The sequence below is a fragment of the Astatotilapia calliptera genome, chromosome 2 (genome assembly GCF_900246225.1).
Source record: "Astatotilapia calliptera chromosome 2, fAstCal1.2, whole genome shotgun sequence".
Classification (NCBI taxonomy): Eukaryota; Metazoa; Chordata; class Actinopteri; order Cichliformes; family Cichlidae; genus Astatotilapia; species Astatotilapia calliptera.
Window position 1 is genome coordinate 8,173,024 of NC_039303.1, and position 23,265 is coordinate 8,196,288.

At 41.1% G+C, this 23,265-nt stretch overlaps 2 protein-coding genes across 2 annotated transcripts in view; both read left to right on the forward strand.

The window, feature by feature from the left end:
• afg2a (AAA ATPase AFG2A) overlaps window positions 1–16,845 on the forward strand; it is a 110,468-nt gene extending 93,623 nt beyond the window's left edge. The window contains exon 17 of the mRNA XM_026183469.1: window positions 16,418–16,845. Within this exon, the coding sequence (XP_026039254.1) occupies window positions 16,418–16,597 (180 nt within the window). The 3' untranslated portion in view covers window positions 16,598–16,845. The remainder of the gene's footprint in view (window positions 1–16,417) is intronic.
• Window positions 16,846–18,909: 2,064 nt separating this feature from the next.
• spry1 (sprouty homolog 1, antagonist of FGF signaling (Drosophila)) lies at window positions 18,910–23,097 on the forward strand. Its single transcript, XM_026183507.1, has 2 exons — window positions 18,910–19,500; window positions 21,069–23,097. Exon 2 carries the CDS (start codon window positions 21,119–21,121, stop codon window positions 22,199–22,201), a length of 1,083 nt encoding a protein of 360 aa, XP_026039292.1. The 5' UTR covers window positions 18,910–19,500; window positions 21,069–21,118; the 3' UTR covers window positions 22,202–23,097.
• Window positions 23,098–23,265: the final 168 nt, after the last annotated feature.

Genomic DNA, 23,265 nt, shown 5'->3' on the forward strand with positions numbered 1-23,265 from the left:
GTTGGCTGAAGAGGCCATTTTTTACTTCGCTCTGAAGTTTAAAACAAATATACATTTGAGCCGATTGCTTGGGTTCATTCTGCCAATCAAAACTCCGCTGACCACACCTACACAGGACAAAGAACATTTCTTAATTTTTTTAGGATAAAACGTTTATATGACTTGAGATGATTTCACTAACCAAGCACGCAAATACGCAGTCAGTGCACCTCACCTGGTTAAGCAGGTGGTCCATATGCTGAAGGCTGTTGCTAGGGCCTGGGTTCAAGTCGGCCCTTTTTGTTTTGTTTTCACCCCACTCTTTCCTTACTATTCTTTCAACTGTCTTTTACTTTTGACATCCCTATATGCAGTAGGAGGTTATAGTAGAGACTCCTCATCTACCCTCCTCCCCAACTTGTCAGCCCCCACCCTAAAAATCAGCCTAAAGCAGGCGTACACCTGGAGGAGGTATGCAGTTAGGAAACCAATCCCTTACTATCAGGTGTTGTGTTTAACACCGGGGTTTCTGGTATAGTGTCTCATCTGTGGAATGGAGGTTTGCAGTCACTTGCCACTGAGCTCTTGAAACCACACAAAAATTCAAAGGCATGCCACAGTCAAGCTGATAAGAGTTCATAGGTGGAAAAAACCAAGTCTCACCATTGTTGTACCATTGCATTTTATTTTACGTACCTGTCCTATAGATCATATTAAATTAAATGAAACTTTAGACTCCCCTGATCACTGAGGGGAAGTTTGTGAGGAAACAGGATACAGATAACACATCACAGCACTGAAGATGTGTGTTTAGAAAGAAAAAGCTTCAAAGCTTCAGTGAAGAAATACAGCACGTCTAAAGGTAAATGATATATACACATATGTCGATTGCTGACAACGTGACTAGCTCCCCAAATGAACAGGAACATTAATAAAACATTTGCGCAAAAAGGTCACACAGCCTTTATGCTGAAGGACTCTTAAAAAAAGATTTTTCACCTGCATACTATTCTTCCATAAATCCTAAAATGCTTCAGAATGGCAACATCCACCACAGTTTACAGTAAACTCGATCCGTCTGCGTTGTTGATAGCTCAAGGACCTTTGCTGTCAAAAAGAAGTGGGGAGAGTAATCAACCAGGACACAAGCGCTCACAACCACTTCTTGTTTACAATTTATTAACTTTTTTCATTTTTATCCAATTTGTTCAACATACAAGAATAAACCTCCCCCTGACAGAAAACCAACTTTAAATAAACATTAAAAAAAAAACTTTTGTTTATATGAGGCAGGACATTTTTGCACATGGTTAGAAACATTATTAGAATTGACTTTTTTTTGAACAAATGTCTTGAACGCATGCTTAACATAAAACTTACTGAACTATTTGATGGTTTTCGGGCACGTCCAAACACTCTTACTTTCAGACAAAGCAATGACAAAGCAGCAGATATGTTTGTGTTGCTTTCAAACATTAAATTAAATCAGTGGAAATATGGAAAACATATTTTTGTATGTTTTTCAGCCAGCATTGTAATAATCTACCACACATCTAGTCCGGTCAAACTTTTACAACTCTATGGGTAGCAATACCTTTCCGTCTCCATGTGACTGAATGACTGGTATGCTTGCTGGCAATGCTGCAAGCAGCCTGGTGAGCCACAGCACTGGTCAGCAATGCATCGAGCTCATGCTGGCAGGGACCAAAATGGACAAATTGGAACCTCATAAATCAACAGCAAGATAATTACTGAAGCTAGAGGCAACTAAGCAGAGTCCACTTTTAGTTTCCATACACACTGTCGCTGCTTTTTCTCCCTTCTGACTGTTCGCACTTCCTTAGAGTGCATGCTCAGCTCACACTCCCTCTGTCTACTGGTCGTATAGAGGTGTCATCATGGCGCTTTGGTTACGGCTGAATGCTAGTCCAAAATGGTTCACTCTTCAGCAGCACTGGCCTTGCAAAGTTCAGTTTCATTCAAAAGAATGGATGACATGCTGAGACATTTTCTATCAGTAAAATGTAATTCGTTAAATAAATGTTGGTGTTGATGGGGTTTATTTAACTAAAAGGGGGAAAAAACCACATGTTTAAGTATCCAGTATGTTTCAGACTGGTGAACTCTTGTATATGTTCACCCCAGATTTATCCATCTGGTTCAGAGTTCACAGGTCACCTGATTGTTGTCCAATTTCTTCAGTCATTAAGCCACTAAAACTGGAATTTTATAGTGAATATTTTACTATATATATTATCGTATCAAATATGGTTCACATAGAACTTGAAATAATGCACAAATGGATGAATTCAGTACAATTCAGTCCTCAGGGATGGCAGTATGATGACTTGAAGCTTTGACTTTAATTACATTCTTGGGATTTCAAACTTGTCTGAGAGGAGGAGGAGGCAGGATCTCGAGAGGAGGAGGTGTGGAGGTCACTCAAGAGGTCACAGTAGTTGTCTGCTCAGCCGTAGAAGCTTGTTAAAATCACCTGTCTTCCTACCTGCCTGGAGTGACATCTGGTTTCACAACCCTCAGCTTCCCACTAAACTTTCCACCCTCAACACCCCTCAACACACTTTTAACTCACACTCATCCTAGAAAATTGCTTCTGGCTTTCCCTCCTCACCTCTGCCATCGCTCCTCCAAACAGAAGCAGCATTTGATACTGTAATCGGAGTGTTGTCGTGAAGGAGAAGAAGGGCTTAACTTGCTTCTGAAAAACAGAGTGATGCTATTTTTTTTTTTTCCTTTTCTGATCAAGTCCTGACAGGAAAAGACCCCGGGGATTTATTGCACCCTGTCAGATGTACCAAGTCAGTTCCAGGCCTTGTTTGTACCTTAATTTAAAAGAAGAAGAAAAAGAAGCCATATCAAATTTCACAGCTGTTTTTCGTCTTCCTTTAATGTTCGTTCCAGAATGAGTGTTTGCCATCAGGGCAAAAGTTGTTTTGTTTTTCTTTCTTTGCATTTGTTTAAAAACAGTAAAAATTTCAGGTTTTTTTCTTGTTTTTTTGTTTTATGATTTTTTCCCCCGATCAACCACTTAACGCTGACATATGAATCATTCAAGCATTTAAAAAGCTGTCTGTAGAACATGGTGGAGTCTCTGTCATGGTTTGCGGTTTCGGACAGTGGTGTTGGAGAGATTGCCAGAATTGATGGATTTATCATATTTTCCGCACTATAGGGCGCACTTAAAATCCTTTAATTTTCCCAAAAATCGACAGTGCGGCTTATAATCCGGTGCACCTTATGTATGAATTCTGGTTGTGCTTACTGACCTCGAAATGATGAAAAAATCTGTCAAAAAATGTTTTATTACAACTTTGGTAAGCTACGAAGCTGCACCGCTTGATGGATTGTCGTAGCATTATGGCCACCATAGTCAGGAGCCTCGCGGAGTGATCTGGGTCCAAAACTCCGTCTGGTTCAGGTCCCAAAGTCAAACAAACACTGCGGCATCACTGAGAGGAAGTTAGCTAGCTGGTTTCCACCTAAACATGATATACCTATCACTTCCAACATAAATGAAAACAGAAAACTAAACAGCTGACTTTTGTAGGGTTACCGAAGTTCCACTAGCTGGTATATGTTTGCTACTTGATTGTAACATAAACACAGTGAAGCTGGAGGATGAATGCTAATTTTTTTTTTCACTCAATAAAAGTTAATGTGAGGGCTCCCGATGGTTAGGGACAAATGCAGTCACATGGCAGGATGCTGTAAACAGACCAAACTTCAGTCAGGAGAACAACTGAGATAATCCATCCACAATACGAGGTTAGTCATTAATATACTGCAACAACGCAGGAATAGAGCAGCTGCGAGAGAATGCAGCGTTAATAAATCAATGGTACGGAAGTGCAGGAAGCAAGAAGAACGAGTTCAGTAAAGATTGACTTATCTGACGGTTTTGTTTTGCTTAATGCGCCTTATAATCCGGTGCGCCTTATGTATGAAAACAGACATGTTCATTGACAGTGTGCCTATAATCCGGTACCTTATGGTCCGAAAAATATGGTACACAGAAAAGTACTTTCAGCTTTTGATCCACCATGCAAAACCATTAGGCATCTGAATGGCAATAACTTTTTTTCATCATGACTATGATCCCAAACAGATGGACAATGCAGTAAAACTTGGACAGAAAACTAAAAAAAACAATCAAACGCTATAATTTATCGATTGGCCCCAGAGCCTGGACCTCAGCATTATAAAAGTAGCGTGGGGTCTGAAAGGCATTCAAAGCTCTGAATGTTCTTTATTAAATCAACATTTTCTCCTCCGTCTTTTAGGAAGATGTCATATTAGTCTTGATGTGTAAGTGGTATTTAGGGTAACACCTAACATAACCCCACAGGAACTTTTTTCAGTTATAGGTATGTTTCCCCAGCCTGTTTCCTCGGTAGAAATGACAATCTAGCTAATCATGGCTTGGAAGGAGGGGATAAGGGGATTCAGTGTTTTGCACAGCTAGTTGTAGGAATAAGCTGGTTTTAACTGCTTCTGCTAAAAAAAACAAATTGCATAAATGTGTCTGATACATGACTTGAGTGAATGATTGATTAGGGCTAAGTAACCCTCACCTTAACTGAAAATGGATAACACAATGAACTCTTGAACTATTGTGATTACCAGACGAGAAAAACGGGTTCCATGACAGAGCTTTGGCTCCCTGAAGCTTCAGTGCAGATTGTCACTGTTTTGCATCGTCAGACAAGTGAAGGCAGAAAGGGCCACGGACCTAAAACATGAGCAGTCTTTGACTAAATTTATTTGAAAATACATGTTTTTTTTTTGCTAATAACCGAGCAAATAGGAAATTTCAGTTTGCTTTTAGGGCTTCTTTCCTTGGAAAAATCCACAGATGCTCAGTATTGAAGTTTTTCTCTCTCCAACGTGTTTTGAATAAACAGGAAATGAACTGAGTCATTAAAAGGAGTAATGACAGTCCCTGAGTGCGCAGCTCGTACTCTATTAACATTGGATGTCACAGACCTCCCCGTGGTGCTTGATTGAAAAGTGACCTCCGTGAAGTGGAATATAAAAACACCGCAGTAATGAGCATTTGGCAGATGTTGACAAGTTGCTGAGAAAAAGCTAAATATCAAGACTTCTCAGCATGATCACAGTAAGGACACAGCTCAAAGTATTTAGATGCAGATCACGTAGAGGTGGCAACAAGTGATAGGCAGCACCAACCCTGCTGGGTGCCCTCCTGCTGATCTCACAGCCCTGTAACATTCATGTCCAAAAAAGGGGGTGTGTTGGGGGACGGTTGTTCAGGCATTTTAATAAAACTTCAAGCTGCAGCGCTCAGCCGTATCAGAATATCTTTGTGTTCAGCCACAGATGCCTTTGACCGGCTGCGACCTCCATAGCGGTGGGTCTTTTCGCTCCAACAGGGGGAGAGCTGTTCGGTCCAAGCCCAGGTGTCTGGGACGCTTGGCTGACATCCATTCAAACTCACTGGCGCAATTGTTTTCTTAATGTTTTTTTTTTTCTTCTTCCACACTGGCAAGAGCAAGTCTGTTCCAATGCGGGACATACAAATAAGGCAGATCAACGGCAGCCTGCAAAGCTTAATACTCCCCTTTACAAGATAGCTAAGCACATTTGCACACCCCAGTCAACTGAGTCAGAGTGTATTATGATGTAGTTTGATGAAGCAGTGATTTGTTTTTTCTGTAATATATAAAAGTAGTTTTGATTTTTTTAAATTATTCATTAAAAATAGAAACCTGAGCAGGCGAGCAGTATCTGCAGTAGCTGCAATGCGACTATTAAAAGCAAAAAAAAAAAGAAATTGATTGTAAGTACAGCCTTGTTGTATTGTGACAGACACACACACGCACACACACATAGTAAAACCACCCTCACAGGAAGACAAATGGTTTCCTCTTAACACCTGTTGTGGTTGTGGCTGTTCCTCCTCTGGCTCTGTGTTGTCTGTCTGATTTATGGCCTGGTATTTGTTGTTGCAAAGATTTTTATCACCAAGGACACAGGCGCAAAAAAAATGCATCAACAAAAACGTGTTGCTGTTTGAATAACAGTGACATTACACAATGTATGAATCAGATATTAGCCATGGAAAAAAAAGAAAAAAGATCTTCAATCATCAAATAAACTTGTCAGCTTTTGTGGAAAGTGCATCTGACTTGGTCTGAAGTTGGCAGGTATTTGCCGAAATATGCTCTAACTTCTTGTCTTGACTGCATTCATGTGTCTGCGTTTTATTTTCTGTGTGACTGACCGACCGCCGCCGACACAGTCACGCTGTCACTCAGACGCAGTCTTTGTTGATATGGAAAGCGCTTAACAAATGCTGCGAGGAAAAAGCCATTCACACCCCTGCAATTCCATGACTGTGAAACACCTCACTTCACTTCCTTCCCAGCAAGCCTGTTACCTCTTGACATTGTGAACATGTTGTTTTTAGAAAGGTTAAAAAAGAAAACATTTCCCTCGCTGCTACTGCCAGCCAGCTTCTGTGGCCTGCAAAAGGCCAGATGTCACAGCGAGAGAAAAGGCTCCAATTGGCCCCTGATTTTACATTTTATATATAAAGCCTTCACTGTGGTTTATGTCTGAGTACATGGTGAGCACCAATTGAATTTTTCTGGGAAATATAAGCCCTTAAGCGTACCCAACATGCTGTTTCCCTTGGCTAGGAAAGAAGACAGAACGTGGGTAGCAAAAGCCAAAAAAGAAAGAAACTGAGCAAGAGAGTAGGAACATAGAAAGGGACAGAGAGGAGACACATGAAGAGGAAGATGGTAAATTGTGGAGAAACAGAAGAGAGGAGAGGGGTGCACTTACCTACCTGAAAGTAGCTAATAAAACTAGAGGAGGACGCCAAAAAGGAAATGGACAGTGACAAGAACACACCATTAATTCAGTTTCAATTCCTGGAGACTCTCTTTCTTTGGAGTCCAGTTGTCTGGCAAATTATCAGGACCAAGAAATAATCTGCCTCTTAACCCTGTGTAAAACAGGTATTTGTCATTTTTACAGTGGTGGGTAGATTTTGTTGCCTTTGGACACAGCCAGGCTAGCGGTTTCTCCCACTATGCTAGACTAAATTAGCCGGCTGCTCACGGTAACTTCATATTTAGTATATGAACATGAGACAGGATATTATGCTTCTCAGGTAACTCTCCCTTATAGAGCCTATTTAGTCTGTCCCTTAATTAAAAACTAGATTTATTGGAAATTAAATAATTGCAGTCTAACTTATTTTAATGATTTGCAAATTTAGTTATATTAAATAGCACATTCAGAAGCCTTAAAATTTAGAACTTGTATATAATGTATGTGTATAGTGTTGTAATACCACTAATAAGATAAGATAAGATAACCTTTATTAGTCCCACATGTGGAAATTTTGTATATTATAACAAATTATTATAACATGAACATTCACTGTGTATATGCAGGTAGTATGCATCTCGTGAAAGATGAAGCAAACAGGAAAGACAAATGTTCATATGACACATCTGGAGTTTCACCTGCCTTGGCATTACAAAATGCATACACACCACACATGCACACGCACACATGCACAGACGTACCCAATCACAGCTGTCTCCAGGTCACTTCACTGTGGGCGTGTTTGGTAAATATGCCATCCTTGCCTTCCCAAGTCCACAGAGAATGCGAAGCTTTCATTCATCTGATTAAGGGGTGAGGACAAATGTGCCCTTAAAGGCGAGGCCCAGCAATGCTACCCTACACACACACACACACACACACACACACACACACACGTACAACACCTTAACAGGGTGTAGCCCCAACACAGGTGCTATCCCACATGGGTCGTTCCAAAACATAGAGTGGACAATGGCTTAATATGATAACACTGAAACGCCTGAGCTGCAAGTTATTTGGTATTTGTAGGAGGTTTCTTAATATTATCAGTGAGTCATCTAACAGAGGAAAAACCACCACTTTCATGACAAACATTTCCTACGTGTTCAGAAAATGTTTCTTTATTTGCATAGTGAATACAGAGTGACTATTAGAGCTTTCACTCTATCTGATTTTCACTATATGATAACAAGCAGAGGTAGCGGGACTAATCTGTAATCTGTACAAAAGAGCAAGAAAAAAAATATCTCATTTGTCATATAAATAATAACATAATATCAGTTTGAGTACTGGTATATATTTAATCCTTCTTTAATTTCAAGGCTATGTTACAGGCTGTGTTATATACACTACAGCAATCAACAATTTATAAAAAGAAGGAAAGAAAGGCATGTTGCAACTACTTTTCCCCACTGATCTGTTCAATTTATTTGCTCTACTTTTATTTACACTACATTACTTTCTCTTTAATGGTCATAACCTGTCACCGTGGCGGTTAGTTGGCTTACACTTACAGGTCCAAGGAGTATAAGCTATAACGTAAAGTTCAATACTGGGGAGAAGTCTGACCATGTCAGAAATCAGACATTTAGAATTGTCTTGACTGGCTACACAGGAACAGGGAGTGAAATGAAGGCAGTGATGCAATAAAATCAAATAAAATATATGCAATAAAATACAACTTTTAAAAAATGAATTAAGCACACACTTTGCAGACTTTCTCTAGAGGGAAACAATGATGGCTCTACATTTGAAAAGTGCCACCCAGAGTCTGAAGTACAGTGTCCCACGTTCCACTGTGTCTTCCACACAGTGTGAACATCGTGGCATTATTCAGATTTTAGGCTAAAAATGTTAATACTTTACAAACACCAATATTTTAAAGCATAAAATTGGAGTTGATTGCCTGCTGGAATACATATGTAATATCTTCCTTGATGTCTGTTGTCTCAGCCGTAACATATGGCGAGGAAAGCCCGCACGAGTTCAATTTCATCATCGGAGTTTTCTATGGAATCTAAATTCCTCTGCTGAGAGCACAAGCATGTGCACGTTCATCCACAGCTCACACACCTCCGCTCTGTTATTTATGATCATGTGCCATGTTTCCATCCCCCCACCGCCCCCCCCCCCCTCCCTTTTCCCCACGTGACTCTCCTCCTTCCATGCTTAACCTCACCTCCCTCTCTTTAACCTCCTCTCTCACTCTCGCCTTGTAATCTTAAATAGGTTTCACATGGAGTTGTGGTCAGGCCTTGTTTCTCTTGGCAGAAGCATGTCACTGCAGACACTTCCTCTTTGCTTCTTTGGAGGATGAAATGTTTTATTTCTGGTTAAGAGTTTGGGCTCTGCACCCCCAACGTCGTTTGATTTATGTATTATTTAATTTCCTCCAAGAAAATTGGATGCAGAAACCCCCCCCCCCCCCCCCTTTTTTTTTTTTTCCAGTAAAGGGGTTGGGGATGATACTGTGGTGGGGCTAGGGGTGATTATTTTGAATAAGAGCTCCTCTTTGAGCCTAAGTTTAATTTAGTTTTCTTCCTGAGTGAAAAAAGTTTTATGAGTTCAGTTAAACTCCAGTTATACATTTTTTTTCTTCCTTTTTTGTTCATATTTAATTATAGATTGGATATATTTTCAAGGTAAGTTACTCCCCACTCCCTTTGTCTTGTGTTACAGCACAAAAATCTGCAGTCAACACTGATATCGCAGGATGTCAACTTGGGCCTAAAAACATCAACATGGGAAATTTTTATGAACAAATGCCGTTATTTTTCTGATATCTTATTGAGCAATTGATTAATGCAGAAAACTAAAGATACATTCATTATAATCACTGCCCCCTATTTGTTTGTATTCACTTAGAAAAAAATATATAAAATGTTGATCAGGTATGACAGCTCTGCATCAGTCCTAATATTAGTCAAACCTATGGATAGGATTGATTATTAAGAATTTGCACTTGTGGCCTGTTCTGCATTCTTGTTTTACAGTTATGACCTATAAGTAAGTCATGAAGATAAAAGAATAAGCTGCTTCTTCTAGCTGCAACTTCTGAAGGTTAAATGAGCGTTTAACAGTTTGTTAAGCAAACATGCAAATGTTTGCTCTACGAAACACTATGTAACCAAGAATGTAGGTCTTTGCATGAAGTTAATACCTATATGTATATGTACTGGATACATGTATGTGTATGTGCACATGCATTTCTGTCTAAACATGCATGTGAGGACGCATGTGTAGCTTTTCTTTTTTTGGGGTACGTTTTTCGATATTGACCTCATAAACCTTATCTGTGTGTTGCATATGTGTGCTCACATGCCTGCACAGTGCAGGAAAGTGCAATGTGTTCAGAGAGGGTGTGTGCCCGCGCCTCTCTGCACTGCAGTGTATGTGTGCAGGACTTGTGGAGTGATGGAGGAGAGGTTTTGTGGCAGGCGGGGTGGAGGGGGAGTTGTCGGGGCTCGCTCCTGTAAATGTGGCCGTTTGTGTTTGAGGGAGGGCGGGCGGGTGAGGCAGGAGAGAGGAGGGGGGGGGGGGGGACTGGATGTAGCCCGCTGTAGACACAAGGCGATTGATAGTAAACACACACTCCGGGTCTAGTGGATCTGCTGCCGGTAGCCCGGCTAACAAGCCCTTCATTAAGGCCGTCTGATACACTCACTGAGCGCTTTTGTTGAAGTAGGAAGCGAAAAGTACACCAGACAGATTTGACCTGAGAACGCTGGTATGTGCTGCCAGCAGTCACAAGCTTTTTTCCCCCCTCTCCTCCACCTCGAGAAGGGTTTATTTTTGTCGTGCTGAACAGGTTGTCTCATGGCACGCGCCCCCCTCTTACCCCCACCAGGGAAATACTGCAGAGAAAACTACCGATTTTTTTTTTTTTTTGGCTGTGTACGTGTAGAATATATGTCACAGTGTGCTTTGGTGGTTTTGTAGGCGTTTGCATGTTTGGATGTGTATGTGTACAGTGCATTTGTGGTGTGCGCATACTCGAATGTTAAGCATTCAGATTCAAATTTACATCTTTTTATACTTTTTGTACGAGGTTTGTATTCTTCTTTACATTGCACCTGTACAGTGTAGTCACTATACACTGCTCATAGCGCTCCTTAGACACGTAGGTGTCAATAGACATGCAGTCACTTTTTCCACAGTGTCTAAACAGTGTAAGCTTTAACTTTATTTTACCGCTTCAATTTTTCGGTATCGTCCATCTGTGTGCTGTCTCACTTCCAGTTCTTCCATGACCACAGTATGCTTTGATTATTACGATTACTGTTTTCCATCTCCATGGAAATGTTGATATTCAAATAACTTTTTTATTCCACTTATATGCGTTTCCTGCCATGTTCTAGTGCTAAAAAGTGTCGGGTGTGTTTGTTTAACCTGAGCTTTGCCGTGTTCTTATTTATACTCTGTTATTCTTTGCTGTATCTTGTTACCATTTGCCGCTATAACGGCTTAATTTCCTCTCGCAAGTCAATAAAGTTTTGCGTTGTCTTACAAGGACAACAAGACCTCACATACAGTGCTGGATGTGCCGTAGTATATCACTCCACATACAATATATATATCCAATGTTTTAAAAGTGTGCACTGAAACGGCATGATATAGGGTGTAGTTGTGGCTTGGAATGGAGGTGCAGTACAGTGACCAGTGGGGCATAAAGGCTGCTGTTGTATCCAGGGTTTCATGTTGTGGTACCCTAATGACTGAGCGCACAAGGAGGCCAGAGGTGGCTAGCAGCCTTGAGCAAAAGTAAGCCCTGGAAGTGCCCATCCTCATTTGGTAACCCCATTAAGATGGCTTCACTGGCTAAAATCCTCTGGCTTTATCTGTTACAACGCAAGACTGAATCAAAATTTATTACAATTTCTTCCTGTAGTAATTTTTTCCTATACTCTCTATTTTGAAACATAAAGATATTAACTAATAATAAAGAAACATGTATAAAATATGTAAATGAATAACTAATAAATAGGCTTTTCATTTTCTATCAGCCACAAAGCTCTCACAGCTATAAGAAAAATCTGAATCATTAGCGAAGGAGAGTGGGTGGTTTCACATAAGTTGTCTTGCAAATGTACTTACTCCCACTTTTTTCTATTTGTATATGTAAAGTAGAACTGTTGTGCTTTCCCTTATAGTTAGTCATGGATCCTCATATTCAGCATGGCCAACATGAATAATGAAAAATAATTCTACTAGAGACCAAAAATGAAAAAATATAGAGAGAGCTAGAAATGAGCATTATAGGCCACCTTTCAGTACTGTGGACAATAGTGTTCATCTTTCTTACATTTTTAAGTGCAGTATGTCATTTTTGAACTTTTAGTAAGAAAAACAAACTATGTGTTTATTTCTGCTCTTTCAAGAATAATTTTTCCAGTCTGCAGATATGTGCCCCCTCTAAGATGATGTTTGTAATAAATTTCTGAGTGTAAGTTTTGAACATTTTTCACGTTCCACATTAAATCAAACTTTAAGTGTTTTTGACCAAGAATCACATTTTGACTTTCTTTCTTTCTTTGAAGATGTAAATGTTCAATTAAAGATCAAAAGAAGATCTAAATTACTTTTCCTGTCAGCATCAGATGACCGACAGGCCTGTGGAAGTAAATGTGCCTGCCAGCCTCCACAAAGCATGTCATTATGGGAGCCTGACCCTCTCTGTCTCGCTACTCTCATCACTGAATTTGCCATGCAATTTACAGTAGTTCTGAGAAATCACGATAAATTCTCTCATCTTTTCAGTAAACCTACTATAAGTCCTTGCATACATTGTAGTGTTGAGAAATAAATGTTTGTAGGTTGAAGCATGTGACCTTTGGGTTTTTAAAGAGGTCTTAGAACCACGAGAGGAAACTTGTCATTAGAGGAATATGTGGAAACAAGGATGTGGCAGGAGCTGCAATTGACTATCACTTTTCCAGCGACCCATGTTAAAGCTCTACAGTCAAAGAGGCACAGCTGACATTTTATTAAGGCGGAATGACTGTTTTAAGGATTCGGCACATTTTCGATGGTGGCGACACGGATACAGATGGGATTTCAAGCATAGGTTTTCCAGCTTGGCTAAAGTCTAACGTGTCCACCTTCAATTATACTAATTTTTTTTTTTACATTTTATTTTTATTGTCCATTTTTCCATGTTCTTTCATCCTTACTCCGTTTTGTGCAAATTTAATTTCCTCTTGTTTGTGCATAGCAGCCTAACACTCTTGAACAGATTCATAAAGCTTGGTTTCAAAACGGCTTTCACGTAGGTAACGTGTCTGGTACTTTCCTTGACCCTGGTTGGTGGGGCTGGATGTAGGAATACAAATGGACAGCATATTTTGCTCAGATGTTAAACACTCGCTATTACCCTACCCTGCAGGCACCTACATAGTAAGTTCATGTGATACCAGATTAGCCTCTTGCAAGAACAGTGAAAGTAATTCTCTGGAAAATTCAGGAAATGTTTACCACCAGAAGAGTCATTTTTGAGTAATTTGTGCTCCAGGAAATCTGTAGGGAGCTGCTAATGAATGTGACTACAAAGTATAGATTAGTCTATCAACATTATTAATATGTGTGATTTAAAATCTTTTACCCGATGTGACTGTTCTGCAGTGGGCTATGTGAGTATTTGATATTTAACTGGTTATTTTTATTGCATTATTGCTCTGTTTTTGTTACATTTAATACATTCTGACTGTCTTTGGCAGTACAAATGAATCTAACTGAAAGTAGCTTACTTTGATAATAAAGTTTCACTTTAATTCTGACTAGAGTCAAGCCACTGATCAAGCCTTGCTGCTGAAAACGAGCAAATCTTTAAAAATAACCGTTGTTCATTTTTGTATTCATGATCAGTTTTTGGCAAACTCAGAGGGAGCCAATACAGAATGAGGAAAAAGAGCCACTTGTAGCTCAAGAGTTGCTGGTTCCTGTCCTAAATTGCCAGATCTGAAAAACAGGCCAACTTTGGCGAATGTCCTGAGTTGATTCTTCTTCAATTGCCAATAATTCATGTATGAATACATGAATATAGATGGATACTGTCTACTATGGTCTTCGTTACAGTACACTTTTCTGCTGCCTTTAACCTGAACCCAGCAGGCAGATGAAGGACCTTACTGTACAAATTGTTACTTTACACAGTTTTTGCTTCGTCATCAAACCTCTTTGACTCAGACTTTTTGGGTCATTTTGAGTCAGCAAGTTTTACCACGTCTTCAAACTGAGAGGTCCTTGATGATTACTTTTTTTTTTTCTCGCTTGCTTTGCCTTTATGACTGGCGACACGCCACCACCATGAAGACATCACCAGAGAGCAGCCACTGCAATGCATCAGCTTAGTCCTTTCCATATATTTAAGTGATTGCTGACATTATTTATGAAGGGAATGAAAAATAAAGTCTGCATTGCAATAACATTAAAAAAGAGAGATCTATAATTTATTTGGCCTGCCACAAGTCAGCACTCTTCGCCACCAAACCCCCTACGCACATCTCATTTCTGTGCATTTGCAGATTTCGCCTCCCTCCTCTTTTCCCTCTCAGTAGCACAGGGGGCCCATCTTTAGGGGGTGGTAGGTTGCTTTTTGGGGGTGTTTAGGGGTATCAAGGTAGTCCTGGAGGGGAGTCGGCGCGGGACTTTTGGCTCCGGCCTGGAAATGCCTTCACGTTTACAAACAAACTGGCTCTTTCGCTCACCCTGTTTGCCTTTGTGGCTTTAATTTTTTTTCAAGGCCTGTACAGGCAAACACACAGCAGGAAACACTGGCTTGTTGATCGCCTTCACAGAACAGCTCATAAACCCAGCCAGTATGAATGTAAGGGGCCTGTGTGTGTGCGCACGCGCGTGCATGTATCGGTTGTGTACTTCAGAGGAGCGATATTTCCTCCTCCCCCTTCTTCTTCTTCTTCTTCTTCTTCTTCTTTTTTTTCCTAATCAACCTAAGGAGTGTTATGGAAGTAAACAAGCAAATAATTATTAAGCATTGAATCATGCGATTGAGGAAGAGGAAAGCTAACATGTCCTTAAAGTCAAGTTTCACTGTAAATAAGAAATTACAGTTTGATTGTCCAGCCATGTTTGTCTGTTCCTGTTTATGGATGTTGCTTAGAAACAATACTAAATCACATTGTTCAACATGTGGCATCTTCTCACACTCTCTCTTTTGCCCTCTTCCCTGCTCGCTCGCTCAGCCGCTGTGCGTTTGTAAACATGCAACTGGGATACATGGCCTCATTGTTTTGCATCATTATTACTGACAGGCCTAAAAGACTTGAATGATGGGAAGCCCTCATACAAAATTAACCCAGCCCCGTGTGTTTACTCTGCCTAAATCATGTTGCTCATTGGGTTGAAACAGAATGTGGGGGGAAATGGGCCTCACATCCTGACATCTGCAAAGCACCTGTCCTGAGCCATGCATGCTAGCAGGGCCAGAGCACATTCAGACAGCTATCTCCCCTCATTTTACTCTCATGCCTTGCAAAACGCCATGACTGTCATTTTGAAAAATGTGTTTCAAAATGTATTTTCTGCTAAATATTGAAGCCTACCTTACTAGGATGATGTCCTAAATGCATCATGGTGATATCAGCTGATTTAATGTATCCTTATCTTTACATGTAAGTGCATTTTCTCTGTCAGTCGATGCCTTTATCCATTTTTGAGTAATGCTCATTGTTTAAAAAACAAAAAAAGAAAATCAACTTGCATACCACCCAGCATGCATCATACTGTACTTGTAGGGGGGTGGCCAGTCTCTTCCCTGGACACATGCCTTGTTTTACCATTCATTATTAGACAGCTCTCCAGGATCACATGACTACCTGTCCCACTAACCTCCCACCAGACCTTATCAGTGGTTGTACAGCAATAGTTTCCTGCGAGGCTTTTCTAGTTGGAGGGAGTTGTGTAAGCTACACTGGCTGAGAACAGAGCTATGCTTCAACAAAAGGGAGGAGGCTGGCACTGCTGGGAAAGGTGCCTGGCCTTCATCAGCCATCGCCACCAATTCGGAAGTGAGTCACTCCTCTGGCGTGTGCAGAATCTCTCTCAAAGGTCACCTGCGCTGACTGCAGCACTCCTCCATGCCATTGCATAATTCCATCAGTACTGTAGCAACAAGGCTGCAGGAGAATGCCTGTATTTATATTTTAGACATGGCAGATCAGAAAAGTTGGACAAGCACTGAGAAGGAAAACTACACCAGGGAACTGCAGTGAAGCACATTTTATGAAATTAACTCACCATGGTTCATTGTTGTTTTGCAAATTAACTCTAAACTTGAAACAAAAAACAGTGTGTTCATCTTGTTTTTGTTCAAACTCTTCTTAAACACTCTCTCAGATTCTTCTTTTAGATGTCATAAAAGATATGAGGTATGATTTTCTTACTAAATTACTGCTCTGTTACTGAAGCACATCAACCTACATGACTAGTCTATCATGACATCGATCAGCATCTAAATGTGCCCCCTCATATGATTCAGTAGTGCTCAGTGGATGGAGTGCTTTGCCTGACTGCTGACTGTAACTGTGTCTGTTTCCTGTCCCAGATAACTGCAGTATGTAGAGAGGCTGCCCTCCTGGCCCTGCAAGAGGACATCAAAGCTCGGCACATCGAAGCCAGACACTTTGAAAGTGCCCTGAACACTGTGAAGCCCCGAATCCCTGACTCTGTCATCCAGTCGTATATCAGCTATCAGCAGCAACACAGTGGCCTGTGTTTCTTCTGACCACACAGCTATGGAAAAAGTCAAAATTAGGATTTTCTTCTTTTTATTAGTTTGGAGTTGTGTATATGTGTTAACTGTACCAGTCTGCTTCATTACACAGTGTTAAATGTTTTCAAACCACAATGTTAGGCCAAAGAATCTCATCAGTTGTAAATCGCTGACTTTAAAATAAGACTCTGTTTTTATTGCAGCATTGACACTATTGCTTTATTTTTTGACTTTGAAGGATATGGTGTGCTGTCATGTTTGATCAAATAAAAATGATAATGTATTCATACTGTCATCGATCCACTTATTGTCTTTGGTTGCCTTATTTTAATCCCATATAACAGTGGTGAGCCAGTGTGGTAGTTTGCACTGTTAAAGACATCCAGCCGTGAATTTACAGCAGTATCAGCGTGCTGAGAAAACCCGTAAACTAACACGTCCCAAATCACGTTAAAGCAGTGCAGTCTTATAGATCTGATTGGATTTAAATACCTCCTATGCTCTGGTTTGTTGTAGCTTAACATTCACCTATAAATCTGCCCGTCCTACATGTTTCCAGTCCCACTTTGTGTAATTTATGAGTTGTGGCTCTTCTGGATTTTGAATAACTCCTCCAGTCAAATCACAGGTTTTTCTGCGTTTTCAGGACATGTTGGGTAAAGCTGCAATAAAATCTAAATTGGTAAAAACGTTGTCTAACTGATTATACAGTTGGTGGGCAGTGTGAGCCCTCTAATCAGAATATTCCACAGGCACATGGACATCTATGGAATTAAATAGCAGCATTAGACAAGGACCCCTGATGGTTCCTAAACCCCGAGTTTGGTGAACCGCTGCTCCGCATCCACGGGGAGAAAAAACAGCCGGGCTGGTATATTCATCACATCTACCCATGGAAAATCAACTAATTGCTGTAATCGTGAGATTTCCGTCCGCACTTCAGACCACTGAGAGCAGGGATCCAGGCGGCCATCTGTCGGTCTACCAGGGCTTTCTTTATCATCAAGAAGCTACATTTTTACATCGGGCCTGAAAAAAACAAACAACCTCTAAGTTATTATTGCACCGCGGAGTCACTTTTACACTCCGCAGGTCTTTTTGTTCGATTCTTTTTTTAAACATTTGCTGACCCGAAATGGCACTGGGGGTCATTCATCTATTGATTTTTCCATTTGAATAGGATAAATTGACTTTGTATTGAACTTCCTTTTCTCATGGATCCGGATGTAGCGCATCCGCGACACCAATCAAACCAGACAGTCAGGAACAGAGAAGAGGGGGGTGGCAGGAGTGAGGAGGGGAGCCTTTCCCCCCTGGCTGCAGGGCAGCTTTTTTCTTAAGGTGGTCTGAAGCTACAGCGCACACTGCCCCGCAAATCCCCACCCCACCGCTGCCCAAACAGAAATCAACACAGAACTCCTCTGATAGTGATTTCATATCAGAGAATCGTACAAACTGAACATTCATTGCCACACGTTGTGTTTCCTCTGATGACACGAGTTAGTGCGTAATGGGAACATTCCACAGAGGACAGAGGACATCCTGTTGATGCTTCCTCTGTGAGTTGTCTGTACAATGACACAGCTGTGTGGGCAGAAACTGGTTGGGCTCGAGTCTGTATTTAATTCACAGAGACTAATGAGTTAGATGTGTATGGATCCCTATTTCACAGCAGTGAACAGGTAGCTACAGAGCACAGACACGATGAAACTGCAGTTTAAGAGCTACTTTACTCAATATATGATTCTTTCTTATTTCTATAACAAACTTTTCTCTATTCGTATGAGGTTCCTTGACATGGCAAGATTTAACCTAATATAACCATATTTATTAAACTTATATTTCTCATCCAAACCCTATAATAATTACCTTTGATGTTGTTGTCGTTAATCTTACTCATATTTTCCTCTAAAATCCTATAAAAATATTTTTTGTTCCCAGTACAAATATATCAAATGCCCCTTTTGAAACAATATGCGGTTTATTTTTCAGCTTATAAGGACCATCGTGGTATTTGGGTGCACATTTTTCGAAACATGGACAAAAAATAAATAAATAAATCAGAAATTCTGAATCTACGTAAAGTGGTTTTCTTTCCTTTTTTTTGATGCGTGTGTATGGTACCAATAATGACAACTCAGCAATGTTATAAATAAATACGGCGTTTAATACGTCACTATTAGTCACATCACCCTCATTCACACCATTAATCATAACCCACAAGAACGGAAACTAGTATTTTTTTTCCTTCCCCTAACCCCCTCGTTGAGTCAACGTTTGCGTTTTTAAAAAGCCGTTCCACCTTAACCAGTGCACACATCTCTATCGCCCGGCCTTCCACATCTGCCCAATGAATCAGGAACGGATGCGATGTATCCTTTTTCAGCGGAGTGGCTGGCCAATGGGAGTTGGATTGTCGAGCAAACACTAAGCCCTGAGCCCCCATTCATCAGTGCTGAACAGGCCCGCAGAGCAGAAGAGAGCGCACCGCTGTCTGCAACATAACGACGCTTTTGCACAAGAGCGCAGATATCCCGCAACAATAACTAACAGCCAGAACTCAAATACAATTCTCAGCAGATACGCGAGGAGGAGCAACTTTTGGATATAAGCTCGCGCGTGTTTATTTATTTATTTTTTCCTCTCAGCCTTCTTCATCAGAGCTCCGCCGTGGATTTACTTTATCTTGGGACAGATGCACGCGTAACACACGCTGAACTTTTCAGTACGACTTAACCGAAAAAAATAAATAAAAAGGGAATAACGCAAAGGGATACATTCGCACTTGGATTAACAGACTGAATGTTATGCATTAGACCTCATAATCTACAGCTGGACATTGCCCCTTCCGTTTGGATGGAGTTTTGGTAGATTATTTGGTTGATGGATTCGACGCTATGGATGCTTGCATATAGGTATGCATTTTCTTAGTGATTTTACGCTTATTTTGCGCATTTTGCTTTGGTTTTAGGGCATTTGTTGCCCGATAGTAGGGCACGTAGCTACCTAGAAAGCGCCGCTGCAGCAATAAAGTCCAAATGTTTTGCTGTGCGCAAAGACTTTTCGTCTTATTTTCCATGTGTTCGCCATGAAATAAAGAATCCGCTGTGGGTTGAACTGATCGCGACTACTTGGTGAAGTTGATGGATTTCCACGCCAGTGTTGTTCCGAGGCTGTGCTGTAACAAACACCCCTCCCCCATGGCGGTTGTTTTCATTCATAAGTTTTGCCCGTCTTACGCGTCCTGTAATGTCTCTTCATCTCCGGCTCTGGTTTTTATAAGATCCTGTTTTTATTACTGCAAACAACGCCTTCTCATGTGAGCGCGTTCTGTGCATATGATCCTATTTAAAGTGCGCCATTTGACGGATAGACTATTAAATGTATAGATAAATATTTTTAATGTAGTTGAAACGTGAGTTTGTTTATGTGCAAAGCCGCAAAATCGATCTTTCTGCTTTGATTGTAGTAGTTTTTATTTTTATTTAATCGTTAATAGTTTTAAGGAGCCCTTCACGGGACACCTAGGCTTTATGTTTTTGTAAACTGTAAGTTTCGGCCTCCTGCAGGTCGGCTGTGCTTAATAACATCCCCAAAGACTCAAGTTCAAATTCCTAATCGTATTCCTATAAATACAAATACGATATATATATATATATATATATATATATATATATATATATATATATATATATATATATATATATATATATATATATATATATATATATATATATAAAATGTGTGTGTGTGTGTTCATATTGACTTCAAAAATTGGGGGCTTCTCGGAACTGAAATAAGGTTTTAATCTGACGATTTTCGAGCGTTTTTTAACTGCCGTCTATATTTTGTCGGAACTTGATCTGACCTTAGTTTTTTAGCTCTACTTTTGTCCCCGTTTCCCTGAAATCCTTTTTGATGTAGTAATAGAATACTAAGTGAGGCAGCTCATTTAGTTCCCTTGGATAGTGTCCTCGTTTCGTCGCCGCGGTGCATTTAAATGTTAACTAGTCATACAAATGTAAATGAGCAGGGGAAGTATTTGTAGGGCCTGCTGAAGTTTAGATGTGTGCCTGTTGGGGAGGAAGGTACAAAAAGTCTTGTTAATAGTCAACTTTTTCCCGGGTTGCCTCACTTAACGGGCTCAAAAGTGACATATTGTCATGTTGACAGGGTGAAGACAGTTGGTCTGGATTAACTATAAAGACTTATTTATTTGTCATTAATTTATAAACACTGTTCAGCATCTTATGTTATAGCTGTGCAATAACTGCTATGGTATGCGTCAAGAATGATTGTAATGATATATTAGTATTAGATTTTTATTAGTATTATTTCTGAATCCAAAAACACTTGGGATTGTGTTAACCCCTCTTCCATCAGGACTGTGTTTCCTAGAACAAGGATTTTTATTTTTTGCTTGACTGTTTCTGATCATATCTCCTGCCTCTTCCTTGTCTCCCCCCCCCCCCCCCCCTGGCAGGTTTTCCGATGCATGTCCACGGTGAATGTCGGAAGTGGTGATTCCCCCAGATGGAGCTCCAAAGTCAACATGGCCCTGGCGGTTCATTAGTGGTGATCCAACAGCCTTCCCTAGAGAGTCGGCAGAGGTCGGATTACGAGCGGGAGTTCCAGCATGCCGGCATTTTCTCTCTGGAACAAATCAAGGCCATCCGCTCTAGCAACGAGTACACTGAGGGACCCTCAGTGGTTCGGAGGCCCCCTGCACCCCGGATGGTCTCCAGACCCCATGAAAAGCAGGAGAGGACTCACGAGGTCATCCTCGTCAATGTGAACAACAATTATGAGCACCGGTCATCAGGTCACCACCATCATGCTGGGGGCAGTGTGTTGGTTGGGGGACAGCAGTATGGTGGGCCTCGGGCACCAGGGCTCAGCCGCTCTACTAGCACAGGAAGCGCCGCCAGCTCAGGGAGCAACAGCAGTGCCTCCTCTGAGCAGGGACTCTTGGCACGCTCACCCCCCACCAGACCTGGCATTAGCTTACAGCATCACCACCGAGTGGATCGGCCTGTTCGGACTCAGCCGAAGCCCAAGGCCCTTTTACAGCCCCAGCAGGGACCTCAATTTTACCAGCCTCCACTAGAGGCTCCACTCAAGCCCCAGGGCAAAGGGAAATCAGACTTTTCTGGCTCTGGCAACGAGGTGGTGGCTGCTGCTGGGCACCAGTTCATCTGCGAGCGCTGTGGGAAGTGCAAGTGCACCGACTGCACAGCACCCAGGAGCCTGCCTTCATGTCTGGCGTGTAATGGCCAGTGCCTCTGCTCTGCTGAGAGTGCACTGGAGCACGGCACGTGTATGTGCCTTGTTAAGGGCATCTTCTACCACTGCTCCAATGACGATGAGGGGGATTCATGTGCTGACCACCCCTGTTCACTGTCACGTTCCCACTGCTGCTCTCGCTTCCTGTGCATGGGATTAATGTCGGTACTCTTCCCCTGTCTGCTATGCTACCCACCTGTCAAGGGGTGTCTGAAGGCATGCCAGGGTTGCTATGACCGGGTTAAGAGACCTGGCTGTCGCTGCAAGAACTCCAACACTGTGTATTGTAAACTGGAGCGCTGGGCCCCACAGACCCAGGAAAAGCCTTCCTGATCGCTTCCCAAGGTCTCAGTGATTGCCTGTGCACAGGAGACTCTAGAAACGGATCTTATGATGACAATGATAATGATAGTCACAAATTAATGTTTATCAGACATTCTGAGCACCTCCCACCCACCTCCCCTCCTCGCTGCAGAACCCTAAGGAGCTAAGCAAAGGAGTAACGAAAACCACTCGATTATTTTTAGTTTTATTTTCTCTGGATCAGGACCATGTTTTTACAGACCAGTGTTTGCCTTAACTGTTTCTATGTCTATCCTCAGCTCCTCATTAACACTATTTTTTATATATATATGAAAAGTTTTTCTTCCGTTTTAGGTAGGCACTTTCCTCCGGGTCTGTGTGCCCGGTGGGATCTGCCTCTCACCAAATCTGTGAAGGACGATCTACTATAGGGCAATTATGTAGCTGTTACCTGGTATTCATAGCAAGCAGGTATGTTTGAGTTTATTGGTTGCTACCACACTAAAACCGTGGTTTCTATGCTCATTTTGCATTAACGAAAGCACATCCATCTCATAGTATTCTCCACTTGGATATGTTTCTCTCCTTCCACCCATCTGAACCTTTCATACACATTCTGTGGCATATTCTCCGATGTTTTTTGTTTTCCTTTTATCTTGTGTAAATTGTATGTTCAAAAATCCATAAGAGGAATTCTGGCTATTTTTTAAAAGAAAAAAATGTCTGTTAAACATTTTTTTTGTTAAAAAAAATATTTATTATGTGAAGCTCTATTATTTTATGATATTTATTGCAAGAGACAGTCTTAAATTTACTCATGTCTGAATATAACAAAATATCAAATACTTACTGAAAAATTAAAGGGTGGCACAAAAGAAAACTATGTTAACTTTAACGCAGAAAATATATTAATTAATGAAAAAATAGCACTGTCTGGTGTCTTGATTGCCCTGCTGAGAAGCAGTAACTAAATCTGATGGATGGCCGCTGGCTGATTTTTAAGGGAATGTGGGTCTGTTTCTTAAGTTGGGAGTTCAGTGGTGAACAGCAAATCACTGTTCCATGTGTGTATGCATGTGTGTGTGTGTGTGTGT

Bases quoted from the DNA above. Each gene is read 5' to 3' on its own strand.
- spry1 (XM_026183507.1), top strand. From the start codon at position 21,119: ATGGAGCTCCAAAGTCAACATGGCCCTGGCGGTTCATTAGTGGTGATC.